The sequence below is a fragment of the Phragmites australis genome, chromosome 14, assembly GCF_958298935.1.
Source record: "Phragmites australis chromosome 14, lpPhrAust1.1, whole genome shotgun sequence".
NCBI classification, from domain to species: Eukaryota; Viridiplantae; Streptophyta; class Magnoliopsida; order Poales; family Poaceae; genus Phragmites; species Phragmites australis.
In genome coordinates this window covers 10,285,508-10,309,842 of record NC_084934.1, presented here as the reverse complement: position 1 = coordinate 10,309,842, position 24,335 = coordinate 10,285,508, and the positions used below count along the sequence as shown (strand labels likewise).

Sequence of the window (24,335 nt, the reverse complement as noted above, 5' to 3'; positions counted from 1 at the left end):
TCCAGTGCTTGCTCAACCTGATGTGACCAGAGGATTTGATGTGTATTGCGACGCGTCCGGCATCGGTCTCGGCTGTGTTTTGATGCAGGAGGACCGAGTCGTTGCATATGCATCCCGACAGCTGAAGCGTCACGAGGAGAACTATCCGACACATGATCTTGAACTTGCAGCTGTCGTGCACGCTCTGAAGATGTGGCGCCACTACTTGATGGGCAACTTGTGCCGTATCTACACGGATCACAAGAGCCTGAAGTACATCTTCACGCAGTCAGATTTGAACATGAGGCAGCGCAGGTGGCTTGAGTTGATCAAAGACTACGAACTGGAGGTTCACTACCATCCTGGCAAGGCGAATGTGGTCGCCGATGCTTTGAGTCGAAGGGCTCATTGTCACTGTCTTGTAGCCTCGCCGATGGATTCCACGTTATGCGACGATTTCCGGCGTCTTGGGCTTAATATGGTGCCGGATGGTTTTATTGCCAATCTCGAAATCAAGTCCACGCTCATTGATGAGATTAAGGCTGCACAAAGGGATGATAAGGGTATGGCCCGAATTCGAGAGAAGAGGAAGATCGGGCAGGCCTTGTGCTTTACTGAGGCTGATCAAGGCGTTGTCTGGTTTGGGGACCGTCTAGTGGTTCCGAGGGTCGAGGCGCTGAGGAAGAAGATCCTTGATGAGGCTCATGATTCGTTGCTGTCCATTCACCCTGGCAGTACGAAGATGTATCAGGATTTGAAACCCCGTTTCTGGTGGACTCGCATGAAGCGGGAGATTGCTAGGTATGTGTCTGAGTGCGACGTCTATCGAAGGGTGAAGGCTGAACACATCAAGCCTGCCGGTACACTCCAGCCTTTGCCCATTCCATCTTGGAAGTGGGAAGAAGTTGGGATGGATTTCATTACCGGCTTACCAAAGACTTCGAGTGGGTATGACTCTATTTGGGTCATCGTGGACCGGTTGACAAAGTCCGCGCATTTCCTTCCTGTCAGGACGACTTACTCTGCTAAGCAGTATGCGGAGTTGTACCTCACTAGAATTGTTTGTCTCCATGGAGTGCCGAAGAAGATCGTTTCTGATCGGGGTACTCAATTTACTTCTCATTTCTGGAGAAATTTCCAGGAGGCTATGGAAACCGAGTTGTTCCACAGCACGGCATATCACCCGCAGACGGATGGTCAGACGGAGAGGGTAAATCAGATTCTCGAAGATATGCTCCGTGCTTGTGTGCTCACTTATGGGAAGAAGTGGGACATATGCCTGCCGTTCGCGGAATTTTCGTATAACAACAGTTTCCAGGCTAGTATTGAGATGGCGCCATTCGAGGCCCTTTATGGTCGGAGGTGCCGTACGCCGCTGAATTGGTCTGAATCCGGTGAGCGGGCTTTTCTGGGTTCGGATTTGGTCAAGGAGGCAGAAGACCATGTCCAGAATATCCGCAAGAGTATTCTCACGGCCCAGTCTAGGCAGAAGAGCTATGCGGATCGACGTCGCCGAGAGCTCACATTTGAGGTGGGGGATCACGTGTACCTGAAGGTCTCACCTCTCAAAGGCGTTCGTCGATTCCAAGTCCGAGGCAAATTGGCACCTCGGTATGTTGGCCCATTTCAGATTCTTGCTCGGCGTGGAGAGGTCGCGTACCAGTTGGACTTGCCTCCGTCTCTCTCCGCCGTACACAATGTGTTCCATGTGTCACAATTGAAGAAGTGTCTCCGAGTCCCGACGGAAGTCGTTGATGTTGCACCCCAAGAGTTGCAACCGGATTTGACATATTGTGAGCGACCAATCTGTATCTTGGATGAAGCCGAGCGTAAGACACGGCGCCATGCTATCAAATTCCTGAAAGTCCAATGGAGCAACCATACAGAAGCCGAAGCGACATGGGAGCGGGAAGATAAGCTCCGTTCCGAGTATCCTGAGTTCTTTGAGAACTTGTGAAAGATGTCGTAATATGGCATATTTGGAATCTCTCACATGAGTGTGCTCATCGTTCTCTCCACGACTCGTACTGAATCTCGGGACGAGATTCTTTTTAGGGGGGGAGGTTTGTCACGTCCCAAAATCCATAATTGTGTGTTCTAATCCTAAAACATGCAATTTCAGCTTCATGTTCCAGTTGGGTCACTGGAGCACTTCACTTTGAGTCAATGAGGTGGGAGAAGGAAAAACTAAGAGAAATAAAGGAGCTGGAAGCAAGTCTGGACTTTCCTCTAGGTAAATGGGGCCCACCTGGGTGGAAAATATCTCTCTATAAGTGGGCAACAACTCTCTCTCCCCTCAAACTTGCCCATACGTACTCCTCACCCACTCCACCATATAAGGCTTTTTGAGGAAGCAAGTTGGAGTTGGCTGTCTCTCTCACTCTCTCTCTTAGGCTCCCTTTTTCCCCTTTTGGATCCCTACCTCTGGGAGCAAGATCAAGGTACGTATGTGGTACTCACGTGACCACCAGCTCAAGGACTACTCGTCCATCCAATTCATTTTCAGTTTCCCCGAAGGAATTCGAGCTGGTTCTGAACTTGTTTGGTGTTCTTTGGGAGAAGCAAGGAAGCAGCAGTTTTTCCTCTCTTCTCCAAGCCATTTTCCGTCGTTTCCTCCTTCAACTGGCGGTCGCCAACCTCAGCAAAGGACCTTGGGTGAGTCTGCTAGGCTCCCATGGCAAGTATGCTCATTTTTGGTTGGATAGATCTTGAATTTGGAACTAGGGTTGCAAAGTTCTTAAAGTTCTGCAGTCTGGAAACAAATGAGGATTTATGTGGATTTGAGTTAGGCTGCTGTTCTGGAGCTGCGCGAGGCTGATTTTACTGTAGCGCCGAGTACAGTTCACCCGAGCACCCTGGCACTGTTCACCGAGCACCCCGGTGCTGTTCACCCGAGCACCCCCTGGTACTGTTCACCGAGCACCCCTGGTACTGTTCACCGAGCACCCGGGTACTGTTCACCCGAGCACGAGCACAGTTCACCCCGAGCACTCCCGAGCACCCCGGGTACTGTTCACCCGAGGACCCCCGGGTACTGTTCACCCGAGCACCCCTGTACTGTTCACCCCGAGCACCCGAGCACGATCGAACCCGAGGACCCCGGGTACTGTTTACCCGAGCACCCGAGCACCCATGTACTGTTCACCCCGAGCACCCGAGCACGGTCGATCCCGAGGACCCCGGGTACTGTTCACCCGAGCACCCCCGGTACTGTTCACCCGAGCACCCCGGTACTGTTTATCCTGGGTACCCGCGAGTACTGTTCATCCCGGGCACCCCCGAGCACGGTTTATCAGGCTTTCTTGATAGCTGATAGCTTGTAAAATTCGTAGTTAATTCGTAGGAACTCTAAACTTTTTGAGACCACTTGGAAAATTCTGGTTTGGACAGTACGATCTTGGAATAATGTTGTCGTGTATTGTGGAGCATATTTTTCTTACATGGTCGCATTTCATACATGCTCATTACATTGCACGCGTTGCTCTCTGTAGTGAACGCCGATTCGTCGATCTCGGAGGCCGTGGGCGATCGTGAGGCGTCCCACCTTTCGGATCCAGGGCAGCAAGGCAAGCATCGTTCATATTGCACCGTGTCTACTTGAAAATTTAATATGTTATCTACGCTTATGTATACATTGCATGTGTCGGGTACTGAGTTGGGTAGAACCTATGCCTGTCGGAGAGTGAACTCCTGTCGCAGGGATCCCGAGAGACCCCTTTTTAGAGATTCGGCCGGGGGGATGATCCTGGAAAAGCTTTGTGTGGGAAATAATCGGGAACGGAAATAAATGCGATGGCTGGTGGGAGACGATCACCCTAATGCAAGGAAAAGTGGGTACGCCGGGTTTTAGACAGGTTCGGACCGCACGGAGGCGTAACACCCTACTCCTGTATGAGCGCTATATTTATCCTTGAAGGGGATTCTTCAAGGAGATATCTGGTTCTAAGGGGAGAACTGTTTACAAAGAGCTTGAGGCTCTTCTGTTCTAGCTTAACTTGAGCTGGTTCGAGTGTCTGTCGATCTATCTTTGGCCTGGTTCGCCGGAGATTGTTGGTTGTCTGGTCTCTTGGTCGTCTTGTGGTCGGGGGCTCTTGCTCTCTTCTTTTAGTGTTCTCCATCCTTTCCTTTTATAGGCGCGCCGACCTCAACATATCCTGAATGGGAAAGAGGGGACGCGAATGCCAAGGTCCCACGGAGAAGGGCGTAATCATTTCATCTTGGCGAACCTTCGGGGAACCGAGTCCTCGGGGGCTGCCACGTGCAGCCCCGAGCACTCTCTCCCGAGCACTTCGGTGGGACCTTCGGGGCACCGAGTCCTCGGGGGCTGCCACGTGCAGCCCCGAGCACTCTCTCCCGAGCACTTTGGTGGGATCTTCGGGGCACCGAGTCCTCGGGGGCTGCCACGTGCAGCCCCGAGCACTCTCTCTCCCGAGCACTTTGGTGGGACCTTCGGGGCACCGAGTCCTCGGGGGCTGCCACGTGCAGCCCCGAGCACTCTCTCCCGAGCACTTCCTTCTTGGTATTTGGGCTCTGTGGATCATCGGGGAACTAGGGTGCTCGGGAACCAGAAGCGGCGGCCCCGAGCACCTTCTCCCGGGACTTAGCTTCTACCTACCTTGCAGGGTGGTGACATGTGGTGGATGGCCGGCCTGGCCTCGGGACTTAGGGACCCCTGGTTCTAAATACACCGACAATGCCGATGCATTATCCCATTTCGGTCGCGTGTCATGTGTTGTTCCTAGGAGCCTAGTGGTGTCATCGAGGTCTAATTTTAGTTCGCTATGCTTAGTGGTACTTAGGCTTTCCGGTAGAAGTCGATGACGGCGTCCACCGTTGTCGCGAGCCTAGGACTTATTACTTGTTCACACTTATGGTTGTGTTGATGATGAGTCGGTTTGGTGAGTGGTGAGTTGAGACGAGGTGTGGGCGGTGTTAGGGGTGTCATCTGCTCACGAGGAGTCCTCAGGCAGTTCGGGGAGGGAACCCGGACACCGTAGACCGCTTGCACCGGTTAAGCACCGATCATCGGTGTAGTCGGCTTTAGCACATACCTTACTCACCACATGCTGATATAATGGTAGGCGAGCCGATTACCTTCGCAGACGTGGTCATGTGGGCCTCGTCATAGACGGTGTGAGTCCGGTTTGAGTCCGGGCTTTTAGCGGTATTAGTTTGCTCGGGGAGTAGTTCTAATACCGCCTCACCGAGCTTTGGTTGATCCACATGGTTGGGCCTGGTTGGGAAAGGTTGTCACGGGTACCCCCTTGTGCGCATCTTAGCGGGTGGCACAAGCCGTATGGTCCCTGTGTCGTGTGGGTCCTGGAGTATCCCCCTGCAGGGTGTATAATCAGTTCGAACTGCCGCGCTCTCGGTCATGAGCATCGCTATCGCTTATCTCCACCGAGCGACCATGTTTTGGTCGTAGAGTTTCGATGTGGGTTGTGGCATGGTTGGATTGGGGTGACTTGGTCGGTATGTGGTTGGTGGTTTAGTGGGAATGGTTTGCTTTTATACACTTGTTGTTATATATCTGTTTTGATCAGTTGGTTGGCAGGGTTTGAGTCGGTGGTTGGTTAAGTCAGTTGCTTACACCTAGAGTCTAGGTTGCTTACCGCTTAATGAACTTAAACATGTCTTAATCCTTGCTACAGCTTTAAATGCATGATCCTTGGAGTCGAGAATATATATACTCATACTGTGTAAGACTTGCTAGTACCTTCGTACTAAGGGTGCTGCCCTTAAGTTGCTTTCAGGTTCGCAGGTTGGCGAGGAAGAGGCTGTGTTCGGCTACTTTGTGCCTGCCGATCAGGGTGGCGGGCAGGAGTAGCACCTTCTACTCCGAACTCCGGCGCTTTGGTATGGAGCCTAAGGGCATACGGCTCCATACTCTTTTGTTGTATAGGTTTTTCTTCCGCTGCATAGTTGTTGTTGTTCCTCTTTTGTTGTAAATTGTGGAAGCAGTTGCTTGTCTAATAATGGTAATCCAGTTTAATTATTTGCTCTCTATTAAACTGTGTTGTGATATTTGAGTTGGAAGGCATGTGTTCCGATCCTGGGCACAAAACACGTGCCGGGACTACCGGAATGGTATTCTGGTTAATCGTCGAGGTTGTGATTATGAATAATGATCCTCCTGATGATTAATTAGAATACTATTTGGACGGTTCCTCACATTGGAGCAGAGCACATGAGAGAAGCACACTCTGCAACAAAGCATAAAACACTATAAGAATGATAATGCGAAGGGAAGCTTAGTAATAATTAAAACTAGCTTTGTGGTTGCCACATCGAGGGTGTTGATAAGTTCAGTAGCATGTTTCTGAGCCAGTTGAATTTTGAGCTCAGGGAGGATGAAGCTGCTAAATATGTTTTATGTGTTCTTCATGTCCCCGTTACTAGGTCCGAACGAAGACACTTGTAGCACTTTGGCAGTGATGACCCTGGCATTGCTTAAGCTACCAAGCGACATTACTTTTTTGCCACTGCCAAGGAGTGGATATGGTGAAACATTCCCACCTTCTTTGCATTCTGAAGCCTATAGACTTGGGGAAGAGTTGGAGTCTCAGCTAAGCAAGCTAGCTCCCTTAGTTTTGGCGTTGTCAGAATAGGCCCCTTCGCCATCCTTGGCACGACGAAGCATAGTCTCATCACCGGCTACTTTACTGGTGACCCGCACTTCTGGCAGCACATCATCATCATCGTCACTCCAAGTGAAGAGAGGGGCGAGGGTTATTGGCCCTGTGCATGCAACATGTCTTGGCGAAGGCATGGCCACCTCCGGCATGTCCTTTGGAGATGCTTGTCGGAGAGGTGTCACCAGAATGGTGCTCAGAACCATGACACCTTTGTCGTCCCCAGCTTCGCCGATGAAGTCCTCATTAGGACGAGCAACCTTCTTCGAGACACCGATCTTCTGCTTCTTGTGAATGCGAGCCAAAGGGTTCCCATCCTTCTGTTTTCCTCTCCCTCTGGATCTTTAGCCTCTTCATCACCTCCGATCAATAGACCAATGGCTTCTAGTCTCCCTCCATAACTGAGGCCTCATAGCTCAAAAATTCAATTAAGCTGGTGGCCGAGAGCCAGTTCGGCACAGGCCTTCACTTCGGCTGTGGTGAATTTGCCTAGAAGATGATGAGCTTCAGCCTCCACCTCTGCGATGGTCACTTCTGTTTCAACATGGAAACATAAGAACAAATAAAAAATCTAGGACAAATGTAATTTAGGCCGAAGTAGATACCTGGTTTACTCGCGAAGTCAAACTCGTGGTGGCAGAGTCCTTTAGGACCTTTTGGCCCAAAGGATGGAATGGTCCACCCTCTGCTAAGTGGCCATACGCTCGTGGCGATGAACTCTTCAACGAGGTCATGAGTGCTAAGGTACTTCACAAACCTTGTAAACACTTCAAAGGCCTCCCATTGGGGGCCCCTTATCATGACATTTGGGGCACGATTACTTCTATAGTTGTTAGTCTTCGACACAAGATAGTCCTTTTTATCTACTTTATGGTAAAACCAACAATGTGTCTAGTCCTTGGGCAAATTATTCTTATAAGCCATTGCAGGTGTGGCCAAACCTACTCGGCAAGTGATGTTCATGCAACCATAGTTAGCTTCGCTCTTTATGTTGTCAACGAAGATGTGCTTTGGCTGGTGATGGAGCTGGTGGGCTGCAATGAATGCCCTAGCTGAAGCCTTCGCTCCTTCGGATCTCGCTGCCCAGGCAAAGAGGCTGAGCCGAATGATAGCGTTTGGCAATAGCTGATGTAGGTAGATCTAAAAAATCTTAAGAACCTTTGCCACCATTTCATCAAGGGCAAGTGAAGTCCTACTCTGAAATAGTCAACAAAGACAATAGATTCATCATCTTTTTGTGTTGGGGTCTCTTGGTCTTTCGGAAGCCTGGCTTTCATCAAATCACATATTAAACCCTCTTTCTTAAGACCGGCCAAGATCGCCACATCAACCTTCGATTTCCCGATCCAATAGGTCTTTGGCCTACCGGTCTTGCCTTTCGGAGCCATTGGTTTGCACTACCTGGTGTTAGGTCTAAAGGGTTAGGACGACAAAGGATAGTGAGTACCTTCGTGCAGAGCATTAGAGATGTGCGAGTAGGATTGAAGGAAGAAAGTAGTAAAAATTAACTATAGGGTGCTATGTATATAGCGGTGAAAAAAGAGGGTAGCTAAAAAGGTGTGTATTGGGAACTGAAACGACTCTTAATTGATAGTTAGGCTGAACAAATAGTAACCGCTGCCTCAAAAATTGGAACATCGTAACATAAGATATCATTAAAAGAAAATATGTTGTCCTTTGCCAAAGGTGAATAAAATAGCATGAGACCTTTGACGGGCCAAAGGGAATGGTGTTCGTTGATACCATCTGATTCACGGGTTCGGTCCATCAAAGAGGAACCTTTCCTGTGGGGGGCTGCTATTGGGGAATGGTCTCACAGGCCCCTTCAAAATCTAAGTTGAAGACCTCTGCGGCCACTCGTTACTGATAGCTTATAGTTGTCGTGCGTCTGTCATGTGCAGGAATCGTACGACACCTCGAAGGCACTCTTCAGGGCAGAACCGCAAGAACATCTCCAATGGATGGAATCATCGAAGCCTACACTGGGGCTTCAGAGGTAGACGGAATGCCTTTGCTCAGTGTTACGGAGGACTAAAGGGACACTAGAGGTTCAAGGTAGGCGAAGCCATCATCGGGCCTTCAAAGACTAGTCGAAGATCTTCGCTTGGTGTCACCAGAAGGATGAACGAAGAGAGGTCGAAGGCATCATCTACCATGGGCCTTCGAAGAGCAGAGTGAAGTGTGACCGTTGATAACCGAAGAAAATAAATGATAGAGTTGTAAATAGGCCAATCTGACTATGAAAAGTGCCAAACTACCCACGAAGAATCTGAAAATGTGGCAGTTCAAGGGGTAATGTTGTAAACTATAGCGGGAGTGGTTAGATACGGCCTATAAATAGGCCAAAACTTTAACCAAAAAAGAGGGAGAGACATTAATAGTAGTGCATAGTTCCCCACTTTGTCTATTCATCCTCTCAGCCTTCAGATCACCTTGGGGATCTAATGGCCCCCCACCTTGTTCGGTTATGATAGTCCGTGAAACAATGTCTAAACTACCATCCAAACAGGGTGAAGAACTCCCTAGCTACCCATTCCAATTACACGCATGTAACTGCAACCAACTCGCGATGTTCCTACTAATGCAGCACTGGCCATATACGGAGCCAATGCGTACAAGTATAAATAACTTGCAAAGGAGAAAAAGTTTCTCTCATTAAAGAAACTGTCATTCATAGATTACATAGAGATAAACAAAAAGTTGTCTTTGCCACCAATATATTTTCTTTCAATTTTTTACTAAGGCTAGGAAGGCAATTTCCAAACATGTTTGTTGCAAATGGCCCTGCAAAAAAATAGGACATATCACCACAAGATACGATATCCTAGCTTAGTGAGGCGACAATGAGAGCACAAGCTGCCATTCTATTTCAAGGTGCTGGAGCCTTTAGGTTGCACTAGAGGTTGTTGATGGGGAACGGGGTGTCCGATCTTCCGAAAGGTAATATGATAAGTTGATTTGGTGGAGCTTCGACGTTGATGGTCCAAAGTCTCTGACCAGAACAAATCGGAAACCTTCGCAACCACTACACCACTACTCCGTGATTATCAACTATTCCAAGACGCGATTGACCTCATCAAAAAGGCTTTTCCTACAAGTGAATCAAAAATACAAGCAAGAACAAGTAGATGCAATCTAAATATTACTGATTACCAATGAAGTACTCGAGTTTGGGGTTCTACAAACTGATAAACGATGAAACTGTCTAAAACAAAATAGTCTAAGCCAAACTCGAGCTTAAAGTATGATGGCTACTATGTATATATAGAAGAGACGTGGGGAGGTCGACGTAGGGTTGTGCCACCATGGAGAGATGTTGGGATATGGGAAGAAATGCGAGTGCTAATGTGCTAGCACCACACGCGTGGCTATGGGTTTGGGAGATCGCGTGGAAGGCTGCAGCTAGGGTTTTGGAGTGGCTCAACACTGCACGCCCTACCCAGGCCTCTCCTTATATATAGCTCACTAATGGGCTCCCACGTTGGAAGCCCTTTAGGACTCTAACTTCTCATGGATCACAATCCAATCAAAACCCATATACAAATCTAATTCACATGTTTTGTTCCAACCCATTAAGTGTGTGACCCGTTAGGTTCATCTACAAACGGCTACGACTCAGAAACCCTTTGCAAACTGAAATCAATAGTGGTCCCTAGCAGGACATGTTGACTCTCGACTATACATAAAAGATCATATCGGTTGAACCTTGATATACACATGTACCGATCCCTTCGCCTCACGATACTAGTCAAGCTCAAGGCGAGATACATGCCACCCTTGTGACTGCTCGACCATTCACTCGAACAAATAGTGGATTCATCATGATTAACTTTTTTAATCATATTAGCATGGCCATGCACTTTCTCAATCCAACTACCTCGAGGGGCCCAAAGATATCTCTCCCGTTATCAATGAGGGGCAAATTCCATCTTGATCGCTTATACCCCACGACATGTTTCATGACAAATCCGAAAACTACCTTTATGACTACCTAGTTATGGAATAGCGTTTGGCAGCATCAAAGTATTCCACTACACATTCCGGGAATCAATGACGATCTCAGGTCTAAAGATCCTACAGGTACACCGTTTGATATAACAATTGATGGTACATCATAAATAACAATCCCAGCAGTATCTCAAGGTGGGTCTATCCAACATCATGTTCTCTAACATAATATCCACATTATTGACCTGGTATCTCTATACCTATGATCCATGAAACGTGATCATCAACCAATACATATGCTGATCTTATGTATCATCACAATGATATGCGACCAAGATCGACTAAGAATAACATAATGATACAAATAAAGAGTTTCATGAACAAGTCACATACTTGCCAATTAATGTAAATGATAGTCATTCTTGAAATAACACATTATTCAGTAGTACATGAACATAGACATGTGATACAATCATCTCTATGATTGTCTCTAAGGCATATCACCTTCAACAGAGGCATACACAATTTAGACTCCGACCTCGACATGGTTACAAGACCCGAAAAGATTCAAAACGGTGTTATAGCACCTTATTTCATCGACTCTTACTAAACTATAAGGAATATTTGGTCGAGTCTGGATCCATTGGAAAGGGCTCATCATAAGATTTCCAGCAATTCCATGACCGTCTCAGGAATTTGTATGCGAGAGTTATGCCTGTTCTCCTGATGTGTTGTCCTGCGATTCTGAGTAGACTTTGGAGTTGACTAGGACTCATCTTTGATTTCGAGTAGACTTGGCCTTCCAGTGATGATGTCCAGATAAGGTTGTGGTGCTTCTTTCAGATTCCTAAATAACAAAACAGTACAAAAACTTAGTAGTATTATATTTTTTATAAAAAAAATATGAATAATAAGGAACGAATTCACCTTATATGTATCAAGGGAGCCATGCCCTTATCAGTTGTGTGCTTGTCTCTAGAGTGTGGCTGACCTTGAGAGATGCTACTTCAGTGCTAGATAATTTGACCAAGTACTTGGGCACGAGGAACCTCGAGCATGTGCAGAGGCTCAAGAGTGTTCCTGCACCTTTGCTATAAAGTGTTCTTCTGTGATCAGAGAGTATGAGTAGAGCTATTGGTGCAGGATTTGAGACTATGATGAAGATGAGTTAAAACGTAATGATTACACAAAGAAGATGTTATGAAAGCACCGGAGAAATAGCAGGAGTATGTGCTTAAGGCTTTTAGCATTTGTTTTGGATGGTGGCCCATTCATTCTTAGTCAAGATACTGATTTTTCTTACACGGTTGATATTTCCCTTCGAGTAATGATATAAGGCTTTATCAAGAAAAGAGTTTTTTTTGTGCTGATCTTTTTGGTTTTTTTTTTGACCTGTAGACACCTACACAGGCCAAGGAACAATGGCAGGGTGCGCGTGCTGGCTAGGAAATAGCGGTGGGAAGCCTAGAGCTATGATGGAGACTGCATAAAGATGGTGGTGGAGCGTGGCGTACATGCGTGGGGACGAGGCTTTAGCAAAATTGGGATCGTGGCATGTATGTGACATAGTATTGCTGAAATCTGACGACCATATAAGAGACGAGTGATATTGAATTTAGTTTTAATAAAAAATTAAGGGTCTAAGGATTGTCTCTAACTTAATGTTTTGTTAACTTCGCTTGGGGAATAAAATAGATTTTGGATGTGAGGTTCGGGAACCGTTGCAACATACATGCACTTTACTAGTTCATTCTATTAGGCTATGTGCGAGGTAAGATTGTCAGTGTCATTTGTGGACATGAGAGTCCATCTCTCTAAAACTTTTGAGCATACATGCATACTAGCTGATAATGTTGAAAGTTAATAAATCTTTCATTTTTAAAAATACATGCTAGCTATTGTGTGAAATGTATACTGGGAAAGGAGGACGAGAGGCGGCGAGAGGAACAGGGGTGGGTGGCGACTAAGGTTTCCATGGAGGTGGGAACATTTTTGTATTAGATGCAACTACACTGCACGGTGAGTTCTTACATAGAAGAACTAACATTTGAGTACTATATAAAGAAATCATGAAAACTGAAATAACTTTGAAGTGGAAACTCCGGCGCTCCTGCGAAGAAACAAGTTTGAGCCCATAAACCTTTTCTACGAGGATTTTAGCCCATTAACCTCAACGTGGCATGGCATAATGTAGTGATGAATAAAAAGCCCGTCTTGGATTAAAAATTTGTATAGCATTCTTATTTCCCAGTCAAAGAGCACTCATCGTTAAAAAAACTAAGGAGCTTCGAGTCAAGGAATCTCTGTTCAGAGCACTCACTGTGATCCATGGCGAGGTGCTAAGTTTCGCTTTTTTGTTTGGCCACGTGTCCAATGCAGGAGGAGGCTACGGAGGAAAGACCGGGTCCTGCAGAAATCACCATTTCCTAAATAGGGGTATCGCATCGATAAACGTATTCCTGGTTCCCTGGAAGGCCGGTCGTCAGTTACCCAGGCTTCAATTCCATTCTCTTCTTGTTCCATTGCCCGGACAGAGATATATATCTCATCTCGCGAAAAGGGAAAAAGTTCCAAGCGATGTCTTCTCGCTGGGTTCGACCGGAGGTACGAATCGACCGATTGCCGAACCTTGCTGTGAAATAATTAAAAGACAAGTTTTGCTTTGTTTCTTTTGCTGGTTTGCTTTATTTTTTCTTTCTAATGTTGTTCTCTGGGATCCTAATGAGCCTGATCCAGTCGTCGAAAGAACCATTCCTAACATGATTATATATATATATTTGAGTGCAAATTGCCCACGATTTTATTTCAATCGATCACGCGCGCATCGCTCATTCATTTCCAACAGCAAACAATGCATGCGTTCAAAGTATATATGAACTTGTCGGTTGGTGTTTGCTGCCTCGTTGATCGACCAACCTAATCTTCGGCGACTGATTATACACAGGTCTACCCTCTGTTCGCGACGACGGGGGTGGCGGTGGGGATCTGCGTGATGCAGCTGGTGCGCAACATCACGACGAACCCGGAGGTGCGGGTGACCAAGGAGAACCGCGCCGCGGGGGTGCTGCAGAACTTCGACGAGGGGAGGCGCTACTCGCAGCACGGGGTGCGCAAGTTCTGGCTCTCCAAGCGCCGCGACTACATGCAGGCCATGGACAACGTGCCAACAGACCCTACGCCACGCAAGTAGCGAGACCACCAAGATCACAACATCTTGCAGCTCATCGATCGCATCGTCGTCATGCGTTGATCGATTCAGATAAAAGTAGTAGATCCATTCGTCCGCGTTTGGCCCATCTTGCCGACGATCTATATATATATATGCCCATGGGTAAGCAACCAGTTAATCCTCCATGCTGGAACTGCTATTTTGGTTTGTTTTGTTGTTCATCGTGACCTCAACTCTTTGAATGTAACCTTAAAATGTTCCAGCTTCATAAAACGGGTCTCGTTCCGACTATGCTGAGTAATCTGATTTTGTCCGGCAGTCGGGGACCATTCACGTTATGCCACTTTTAGGGCATGTTTCGACAGAGCGATTAGGAATCGATTTATCAGGATGTTCTTAGTATAGTTTGGACTGAGTTCTAAAAATTCCAGAGCAATCTCCTTATATAAACCAGGCTAGCTTTTCCTCCATTCTTCCAGCTCTGTTATGTAGAGTCTCTTGGTAGTCTGCAACTCGCTTAATCTGTTCTCTTCCATTTGTCAGTTAGGATAAAAATTACTTTTGTAAAATTAACAATGCAGATGTACTTTAGATCATAACGTTGTGTAATATGTCAGATTTACAATCAATCTTTAGTAGATGATCAATGACGCAACCCCACACATACACACACACGAGAAAGAAACGAAACAAAGAGACGAAGTTCCAAGGGCCTTCTGTTTGTTATAAGTAACACAACAAATAGATGAAGCTCCAACAGCTGACTCTTAATTATTTTTACTGGAATATCCATCTCCTGATTATCAACAAGATAGATGTACGTCTGTACAGTTGCACGGACTCTGGCAACAGGTCTCGGCATTCAGGCTCTAGGTTATTTACGTGTGTAGCAACCGAGACTTCGTTTGGTATATTTTGTTGAGTCTTCAGAAGTACTTTCTTTAAAAAAAAATTGAATGTTGCAGTTAGTTAGAAGTGTCATTTTAAATACATAATAGTAGATTTTACCGGTACTTGTAAGGATTAGCACAGGACAACATCACAACCACAAATTAGACCTTAGTTTAAAATATCTTTTTGTGATCCATAACGGAAAGATCACTAAAAATAATAATATTCCTACAATAAAAGAGATTCTGAAGCATAGCGCAACACCTCTCGGATCCCGCCCCTTCCCATCCTCCTGTTAGCCATCCAGGCGCAACCACACCATGTAACCAGCCTCCCATTTTTCGCACAGATTCCCATCTTAGTATCTAGTCTCTCCGGTCAAGAATAGTTGACATTAGGAACATTTTGATTTAGTCCACGGAAATTTGACGCTCGAAAAACTTGAGGCATGTGTTATACTTTTAACCTTAATAAGGTTACATGCACATCTCAGCTCCTGCATTAGCTCCGCATAATTACAGGCGAGCGGGGGGGGGGGGGGATTATAGGCGAGGGGGGGCACAACTACAGAACGAGTCAAAAGTAGCGGTATATCAGTGACGGTTGTACTGGAACCGAAACTGAAAAATGTATCAGTGCCGGTTCTTAAGCTTCCACGCGTGAATAATGAGTGAGCCGCTAAGAGTGGGCACTGAAACCATTTTTTAGTGCCGCTTCGTCGCTGGAACCGGCACTGATGCATCAGTGCTAGTTCCAGCCACGAATTGGCACTGATAAATCAGTATCAGTGCTGGTTCCAACCACGAACTGGCACTGATATATCAGTACACATCAGTGTTGGTTCTAGCCACAAACCGACACTGATAATCAGTATCAGTGTCGGTTCTAACCGACACTCATGAATGCTACTGTCATAACTTATCTTAAAATCATACCTTTCTCACAAGAAGTCTGATGGGGAAAAACTTTATATGAAAATTGTAGATCTCGACGAGATCTATAACTTTGTAGTTGATAACTTTTTAATTTGAGGTCATTAAATGCCCAAATAATCTTAACAAAGTTGCAGCTGTGTTCGATGACAACTCATCTTAAAAAATTCATAAAGTTTTTATACAAAGTCGGATAGAGACAAACTTTATATGAAAATTATAGCTCTCAACGAGATTTACAACTTCGTAGTTGATTAGATTTTTATTTGAGGTTATTTAGATGTCCATATAACCATTCAAACGTTCGGTCAGAATATATCAAAAGGATTGATTTTGCTATTATAATTGAGAACCAACGATAGTTGAGATGGTTAGAGCGGTCACCCGCGAGGGTCTGCTGTGAGGTCGTGAGTTCGTGTCCTGGTTGCCGCATGCGAGTAAAAATTGTGTGACTTGTGCGGCCGGGAGAGCAGCATGACTAGTCGGGTGCCTCTGGTTGCAAAAAACATTTCTTGCTTTTTTCAGCCCTAAAAAGTTTGAATCGGGGAAAACCATATCAGTACCGGTTGGTGATTCCAAATAGCATTGATATGGTTTTTAGTGCCGGTTCTAGACATGACATAGTTCCGAGTAATTAGTGACGGTTCAAAACTCGCCACTGAAGGCGATTTTGAACAGCCGTTGATGTCGTGCTCTGCTGTAGTGGGCACTACATCCCAATCTCAACCCTCCACCTCTCCAAGGTGTGGGAACCATGCAATGGCTATGAGGAGGCTGTCCATGAGCACAAAGTTGATCAACACAACCTGAGCTCCATGCGAAGTGGCTGATATGAAGCCACCGGTGAAGACACAATCAAAGTCGGCGAGCTAGGCTATGGTGCCACTGCTACGACTGCACTGGCGGTGGCGACCACCTCTGCCTGAGAATCCACCCCTTTCACCCCTTGTCATACTCCCCTATTCAGATGTGAACAAATTTGGCTTTAACTCAAGCATCTCACTAGTGATTGAAGAGTCCCCTTTAAAACAAATAATGGAGTGGTAGGAATGGTGGAAGCAGTGCACGGCTTTCGATGTATAATACCCTGGGGTCTAATCTGGCTTAGGCCCACTTGCTTGTTCTACAATAGCCTAGGTGCCCACCCTCACTCCAATCTGCTTATGCTTTTGTCATCACTTCGCGTAAAAGAGTCCAGGTTGGCGGTACTGACTATACTAGCCTTATATGTTGGTGTAACTCACCCTAGACTAGCAACTCGGAACTAAATTCCTAACCTCACATGCACACACATACGGGCCACCATGGGCTTATTTCATTTTGGGCCGGGATGTCACACGATGGGTGCTCTACAGATCGCGGACATTGCTGAATTCCTAGCAGTGACAACAACTAGGTCTTGAAGGGGAGTGAGAAGCCATGTTGGCATATGCCATGGCATATCATATGTGATAGTAATGTACAAGTTTATTTGGCTTGAGTTGAAATGCAGGGTTTTAGGGATTGTATGAACGTACCTTTTTGTTGTAATGCATGATTATTATTTGTGACTAACCGGAGTTTGTGAAGGTATTAGAAATTGTTAGAGTAGAAGAAGATCATTTTTCTTGTCTCATATTGTGTAGGTCAGTGAAGTTAACTTGGTGGTCAATGGTGAGAGGATCGAGACTCAAAAAGTTTAGGATCAGACGATCAAGATGGCGTGTGAAGTCATGGGTGATCCACACCATACATGTGAAGATGGGCAACAGGTAGATGCATCAGCCCAGCATGTTCAATGGAGCAATGCACCTTAGGATTGTCATAACTATCCCGCAAATAGAGGAAACCAACAGGGGTGCGCTCTAGAGAATGCTCCCTCTCATGTTCAAAGGGTTCCCCCTTCCAAGACACCCACCAAGGATCCAAGAGAAGACTTCTGACATGAAGATGGAAGTCAACATGACAAGATGAGGGATCAGGGAAAATCCTCAGCCAAACAACACCAGGTTTCTAGGATCCAGGCCTAACTAGATTTTAAGGGGCAGAGAGATGACTACAGCAGTCGGAGAACTCCTATAGTTACCAGGTGATGGGCTTTCACCCCCCAGCTTAAAGCAGTTCACTCACCGAGTACATTCGGACCCATCAACATTGAGAAATATAACAAAAACGCTAACCCAATGGAGTTTCTCTAGATCTACATGACTATAACTCAAAATGGTGACATAGCATTTTATTTCTTTGACTCTAACTAAACTATAAGGAATATCTAGTCGAGATCATATCCATTGGAAATGGCTTATCGTAAGCTTTCCATAATGTCCAAGATTGCCTAAAACGGATTTCGTATGAGAGAGTTATGCCCATTTTACTGATATGTTGTCCTGGAACTCGACTTCGACCATAACCATGACCACGACTTCGACCACGACCACGACCATGACTAGAGCTCAGCCTTAAGTCCAAGTAGACTTGTCCTTCGAGGAGTGACGTCCAAGTAAGGTTGTGGTGCTTCTCCCACATTCCTATGCAATAAAACATCACAAAAGTTTAGTAGTAGTCCATCCAAAGAAACATGAACAGTAAGGAACGAGTTCACCTGGTGGTCTAATTATCGTGCACGAGCTCTTGTAATTGGACCTTGTATGATTTGAAGATTATTGGTGGTATTGTTCATATCTGAAGGAGCCATGGGCTCATCACAACATGGTATAGAGATCCTAACAGGATCTTTGTGTGATGATGGTGCGGGAAGGCACATGTGCGGGTACTGCACAGTTGGTTTGTGGTTGTTCGTGTGTGGGATCCTAAGGACAGGTTCTTGAAGCATGTAACCCAGCAAAACCACACAACCACGAGGCTTATATAGGTACACCCTGGCCAATTAATTAGCCATCCCTCCAATTATGTGGGCACTAGTGGACGGTTGTGTGGTATAAGAGGGGGCTTCTGTAGTGATGGAATCACTGTTAGCGATGAAACCACAGTGGGTGCCTGCAAGTTGGTGGAAGCTTGTAAAGGCCTTGTAGTGAGACCCCAACTCGACACCCCAGATGTGTGAAGCAACACGGGAATAACAACTCGTGGGGAAGCTATGCAAACTCTGCAAAGTGTCAAACTGATCGATCAGCCGTGCTCACGGTCAAGAGTGGCTTTGACTTCTTCTTGAATAGTTAGGATCAAAGTTTTAGTATGGATGTTCGGGTAGTCAGGTAATGGAATTACCTGGTGAGTCTTGTTAGTCGGATGGAATCTAATGAGTCATTCCTTTTGTTATAGTTATGTCTTCACACTTAGTAAATAGGATGCATGTTGTTGAAGTCATAGGTTAAGGTTGTTTAGTGCTGTTAATCAGTGTCTAACCTTTCCTTGACTTAAGCACCATATCATGATTTCCTACACTTGCGGAGTACATTATTGTACTCACACCTGTTGTCCCCTTTCTTACATCCCTTTTGCTATTTAGAAGCCATCAATGAAGCTACATCCTTCGATGAGAACAACTTCGACCCGGAGCTCCTTTTCTAGGATGGTGTACCCCTGGTTGACGCCTGTGGAAGATGGAAAACCCTCTGGCGTGGAAGCTCTCCTTTTTGGCTGTATTTTCTTTTAGATGCTCGGTCTTTTTGTAATAAGTTAATGATGTTATTATAATAATGACACTGTGATGATACATTAATGATGTAACAGATGCATAAAAATTTGATCCCGGCAGACATATGTTGTACTTGGTTTTGTTCCATTAAAACTAGATGTTACATTTAGCAATATCCAGAACACCATCCCCAAGATCAGTGACTATGATGTCATCTAGGCATTCACTCAAGGGTTAAGAGCCGGTGGTGTATTATTGAAGGCATCATAAAAAAGTAGCCCGAAATGGTCTAAAGGCTCGTGCAGATCATCGACAAGTCTGCTAGGGCTAAGGATGCACACTTCTACGTCAAGGAAAAGGCCAGGTGCATCAAGCATCCTCAACCCAGGCTCAACGGCGACAAGGTCAAGAGCAAGCGCAAGAAGAACACTAAGGGAGGTAAGGGCAAGAAAGCTAAATCTGATGATTTTTTTTTGCATATCTGCATAACACTCATCCCGATAATCGTTCTGGTTCTTCCCAGGGCAAGAGCTTCACACTAGGCTCCCCGCGAATGCGACGGTAAGCCTTGGTGCAACCTCCACCAACCGACAACCATAGCCTCCACGAGTGCTGCCTTTGGAAGAAGATGGTCAGGGTGGGGTAGAGAAAGTGACCAAAATAAAGAAGACTCAGGTTACAGCCCAAGGTACGGACTCCAACTCTAGCCACAGTGAGAACCACATGGACCCGATGTCTTTTTAGCCGGACCAGAGGATGGTCGACCACATGTTATGTGGTTCCGCCTCCTATGAGACCAAGAGGCAGTACAAGACAGTGGCCGATAAGTCTTAGCTGCCATCCTAAAGGGTCATCAGGCTGTTATGTGGTAAAACTTTGAGAACTCCTTCGGCTAAGATAATTGCCCTGAGAACTTTGTACAACCAGTCTATTTCCTGATAATAGTCGAGCTTATGATAAATAATTACAGGGTAACTCGAGTACTCATCGACGGAGGGAGTTCCCTAAACATCCTCTTCGTTGGCGTGATCAAAGCGATGCAGGTCTCTCGGTCTGCCATCAAACTAGTTACACAAACCTTCCATGGCATAGTACCCAAATCTTCGGTCACTCTCATCGACCAGATATCACTCCTCGTTACCTTCGGGAAGCATGATAATTTCTGGAAGAAAAAGATTATGTTCGATATGATCAACCTCGAGATGGCATACAACACTATCATGAAAAGACCTACTCTCACCAAATTCATGGCTGCCATGCATTATGCTTACCAGTGCAATAAGATTTTGGGATCTAAAGGGGTCATCACCGTCTGAGGTTGCCCCAAGACAGATCTCTGTTGCGACAAGCGGAGTTTGAACATGACAGCTTGACACTAGCCAAGCAAGAAACCAAAGAGCTCAAAGATCAAGATGGACAAGAAATCTTTAGTCATGACCGCGACCACATTGCCTCAAAACACAAACCTAGAAACCCGGGGCTACCTGGACCATTGTCACAAGCAGCAATGGCATGAGCTACCTAGACTATGGCCTGCCTGAACTGGACAGCTGCTTTTGATCCTCTTAACTCTGACAAGATGTTGGTCAAGGCAGTGCTGAGCCAATTTGGGGGTGAGGTGGTGCCAAGCCTGCCCCCTGAGATGGCTGCTGTTACTGCGACCTCTACTTGGATGAATCATTACTAAGTAATGGTGATTGCATATGAACTATGTATATACTTATTGTGTGGTACAATATTTAAGTGCGAGTAGTAGAGCACGCAACATTTTTTCTGTTGTTTCCATAAGGAACGAGGAAATTAGGAGTAAAACTATGTAATGATTGTTGAAGTGTGTATATTCAGAAGTAGAGGTAGGAGTGATCAAGAGCATTTCAGATTGGTTATTTTACTCTGTCTGAATCCTATGCTGTGATGCTGTCTATTCTTCTGTCATGCTAAATTCAGAGTTACCGGTCTAAATTCAGTCGTACTATTTATTCAGAAAAGGTCGCCTGATAGCCACATCCAAGCATCTCTTGTTTGCATCATCTTTCTTTTCTGCTGTATCATTGCAAGGACGCGAAAAAAAATACGGTAAGCAAGTTGAGATGCCCTGGCTTTTCAGTGCGCTATTTCTGATATGATGCTGGCTAACTGCATGAGTGACCACTGATCACATTTCAGAAATAGGCTTTGGCCCTAATTTCTTTTGCTGTACCTTGTCATCATTTTATTCAGGGGTATATTAGGTATTACGCACTCAGTAGACAATCTCTCTAAAGAAAATCAGGTTGTCAAACAGTCAGCTTCTCCGGCCAATAAATTCTTCAAATAGCTGCTTCTAAAAAAACCAACTTATCAGAAAAACCTCAAAGAAAAAAGTTATCCCAAATAGAACCTTAGTCATACCCAACTAGACCCAAAAGTTGAAGTCAATAACAATTAGGATAAACTAGTTGCCTGAAATTACTTAGAAAATCTCGGGACCCTTGATTTGTACAAACAATATTTGGAGATAATTTGTACGCCTAAAACCCTATAGAAGTTTCCTATTGTACACTGTGGATTGCAGGACAATGTATTCCTAAGAAAGTTTTTATTCGAAATTCCTCAGACTGCAAACTATTCCCGTGCCTTCGGTTCGTACTTGTTGCTGCATGCTGCGTTCCCATTCGTATTTTACTAGTCAAGGGAGAAATCAGAGGAGAGTGTAGGCACGCGGCGAAAGGAAATTCGTGTTTGGCCTCTGCCACCGACCGCGCGGGGTCAGTTGGCGTCTCAGATTCGGCATGTGAAAAGCCGCGCACCGCGTCCACATGTGCCGCCAGCCTGTTCACGCCTCCCTCCGTTGCGCGCACGACACCACTTGCCCGATTTGAAAAGCAAAAGAGAAGAAAAAGAAAAGCATTCGAAAGCCTCGCGTTCGCCTCCAACAACTTGGAACCCTACCACCAACCAGGTACCAGCCCTCCGTCAAACACGCCGCCGCCGCTAGGCCAGGCCAGGCCTATATAAAACGCGCAGGCGGAAAGTATACTTGCGAGCCACGAAAGAAAGAGCGGCGGCGGATCTGTTTCGTTTCCTTCTCGTTCTCTTGCGCGTGCGAGGAAGAGCACCGATCTCCATCGATGGCTTCTGCTGGTGCGTGGTCCAAGAGGTGGCTCCGGCCCGAGGTAATCGATCAACGACCTCACGCCCGTCTTGAGTTGTTCTGGCTTTGCTCTGCTCTGCTTCTGTTTTTTTTTTTCCCGTTTCGGGTACGATCAGAGCAGGATGGTTCGTCGATAGGTGCTAGTTTTTATCTCTCCCCGCAGCTCTCCGCGATCTGAACTCGATCTTCGGCTGACGCGCGCGCTGCTTAGTCGCCCAGGCTGCCGCCGCCGAGGTGGTGTTTATCTTCGTTGTTGTCATCAATATTGCTCATCTTTTGCGATGTTGGTCTCCGACGCAGGTGTACCCGCTCTTCCTGGCTACTGGCACGGCCGTGGGCATCTGCGCCATGCAGCTCATCCGCAACATCACCACCAACCCCGAAGTCAGGTATAGCCGGATCCATCGCCGCTCCTATTTCTTATTTTTTTCGTAGTCACGGAGGAATTTTCTATGCAAGCATTACATACTCTAAAGCTTGTTGAATTAGAGAAAAAACATGTGATTCAAATGTAGTTTCTCCAGTTCTGAGAAGTGCCTCTTTGTTAGAATTGTTTCCTCTGATCGAATTGGGTCCCTACACATCTCGCCATCAGAGGCATAACATGCGGACAAACATCATCCTTTTGTTGACCGTTTGGTTGACGGCGTCAGAGTCGCTGCTGCATATCAGATCTGGCCATTCTTCAACCCTGCTGATGCTTGCATGCATGTGTTTTCCAACAGGGTCACCAAGGAGAATAGGGCAGCAGGCATCATGGAGAACTTCGACGAGGGGAAGCAGTACTCACAGCACGGCTTCAGGAAGTTCATGGACAAGCAGCGCGCCGAGATCATGCCGGGGCTCAACTCCTTCATGGCCGACCCGCCCAAGTAAACGACCGGAGAGAACAGAGCTACATGCTCGTGGATGACTTTTAATTTCAAGATTTGGCTGCGATTTTAATTCTTTATTACCATGATTTGATACATGATTTTTGTATCGCCTTACATGATATCGTGGCTTGGCTGTGAACAGGCCTAGCTTGTGGAGTTTTGGTCGGATACAATCTTGATCTGAATAACCAGCATATCCTGGAGGATTGTGCGAATTTATTCAATTCTGCATACGACCTTGCGAAGTCTTGTTCCTGCTAGTGCCATAAGGGCATATATAATGGGAATGTTTATATGAGGTGCTTACGGAAAAAAATGATTTATTTTTGTCACGTCAGGTGGGTGCTTAGCGGAAGAAAGGAGTGCTTATGTATGCATTATATGTTTGTGTCTAACAAGATAATAAGCTCTCTTCTAATGCTCTAACATGGTTGATTTCTTAGATATTAATTAGATGTTCATGTAAAAAAAAATTGATGTGTCAAGTTATTTAAAGAGGAGAGAAATATAGTTTGTTTCTTATAAAAAAACTAGCTAGTTGAGCTATCAAGACCTAAGATATATATTGGGACATTACAGTTTGTTTCTTATGCTCTCCTGTTGGGGAACGGGTTGGTTATGCTAGTCTAAAAACAAAATTTTCCTACTGCACTTACCCAGGAAACCATGCAAAAAAAGTTGGAGTAGACTGATCTAACGTCGTAAGTGTCAAACTCCTCGAGTAGCTTCTCGATTAGATCCGTGACCAGCCCCACACAGGTGGTCACGCTCCTCAACCAACTTCGAGCAGGTAGTCATGCTCCTTGACCAGCTCCAAGCACGTGCATTGTGTCCTCGACCAGCTCCGAGTTGTATCGTGTGTTCCTCGACCACCTACGCGACCACGAAGTGGATGTAGTCGATCACCTCTGTGACCATGCAGAGGAAGTAGTCAATCATGTCGACCACCTCGCCGACCACGAATAGGAAGCCTCAAGCACGTCCTCAATCGCGATGAGGAAGTAATTGAACTCGTCCTAGTGTCCTTGTCGCTGATCCGCACCACTGCAATCGTAGTATTGCCTCTACGGTATTCACACGTACAGGGATGGAATATCGTACACTAGTGTGCTAGCACCGTGCGCCCGACCAGGGTTTTATAGGGAGTTTGGGAAGAGATGGTGGCCAGGGTTTTAGTGGCGAAATAACACTCATGCGCC

The 24,335-nt window shown here is 46.0% G+C and overlaps 2 protein-coding genes across 2 annotated transcripts in view; both read left to right on the top strand.

Annotated features, from left to right (window-relative positions):
• Positions 1 to 13,823, top strand: part of LOC133890226 (uncharacterized) — a 36,202-nt gene extending 22,379 nt beyond the window's left edge. Inside the window, exon 2 of the mRNA XM_062330673.1 lies at positions 13,504 to 13,823. Coding sequence (XP_062186657.1) covers positions 13,504 to 13,749 — 246 coding nt within the window. The 3' untranslated portion in view covers positions 13,750 to 13,823. The remainder of the gene's footprint in view (positions 1 to 13,503) is intronic.
• An 8,227-nt stretch (positions 13,824 to 22,050) lies between these two features.
• On the top strand, positions 22,051 to 23,468 carry LOC133891016 (uncharacterized). Its single transcript, XM_062331697.1, has 3 exons — positions 22,051 to 22,283; positions 22,562 to 22,650; positions 22,987 to 23,468. Exons 1-3 carry the CDS (start codon positions 22,239 to 22,241, stop codon positions 23,135 to 23,137), a joined length of 285 nt encoding a protein of 94 aa, XP_062187681.1. The 5' UTR covers positions 22,051 to 22,238; the 3' UTR covers positions 23,138 to 23,468.
• Positions 23,469 to 24,335: the final 867 nt, after the last annotated feature.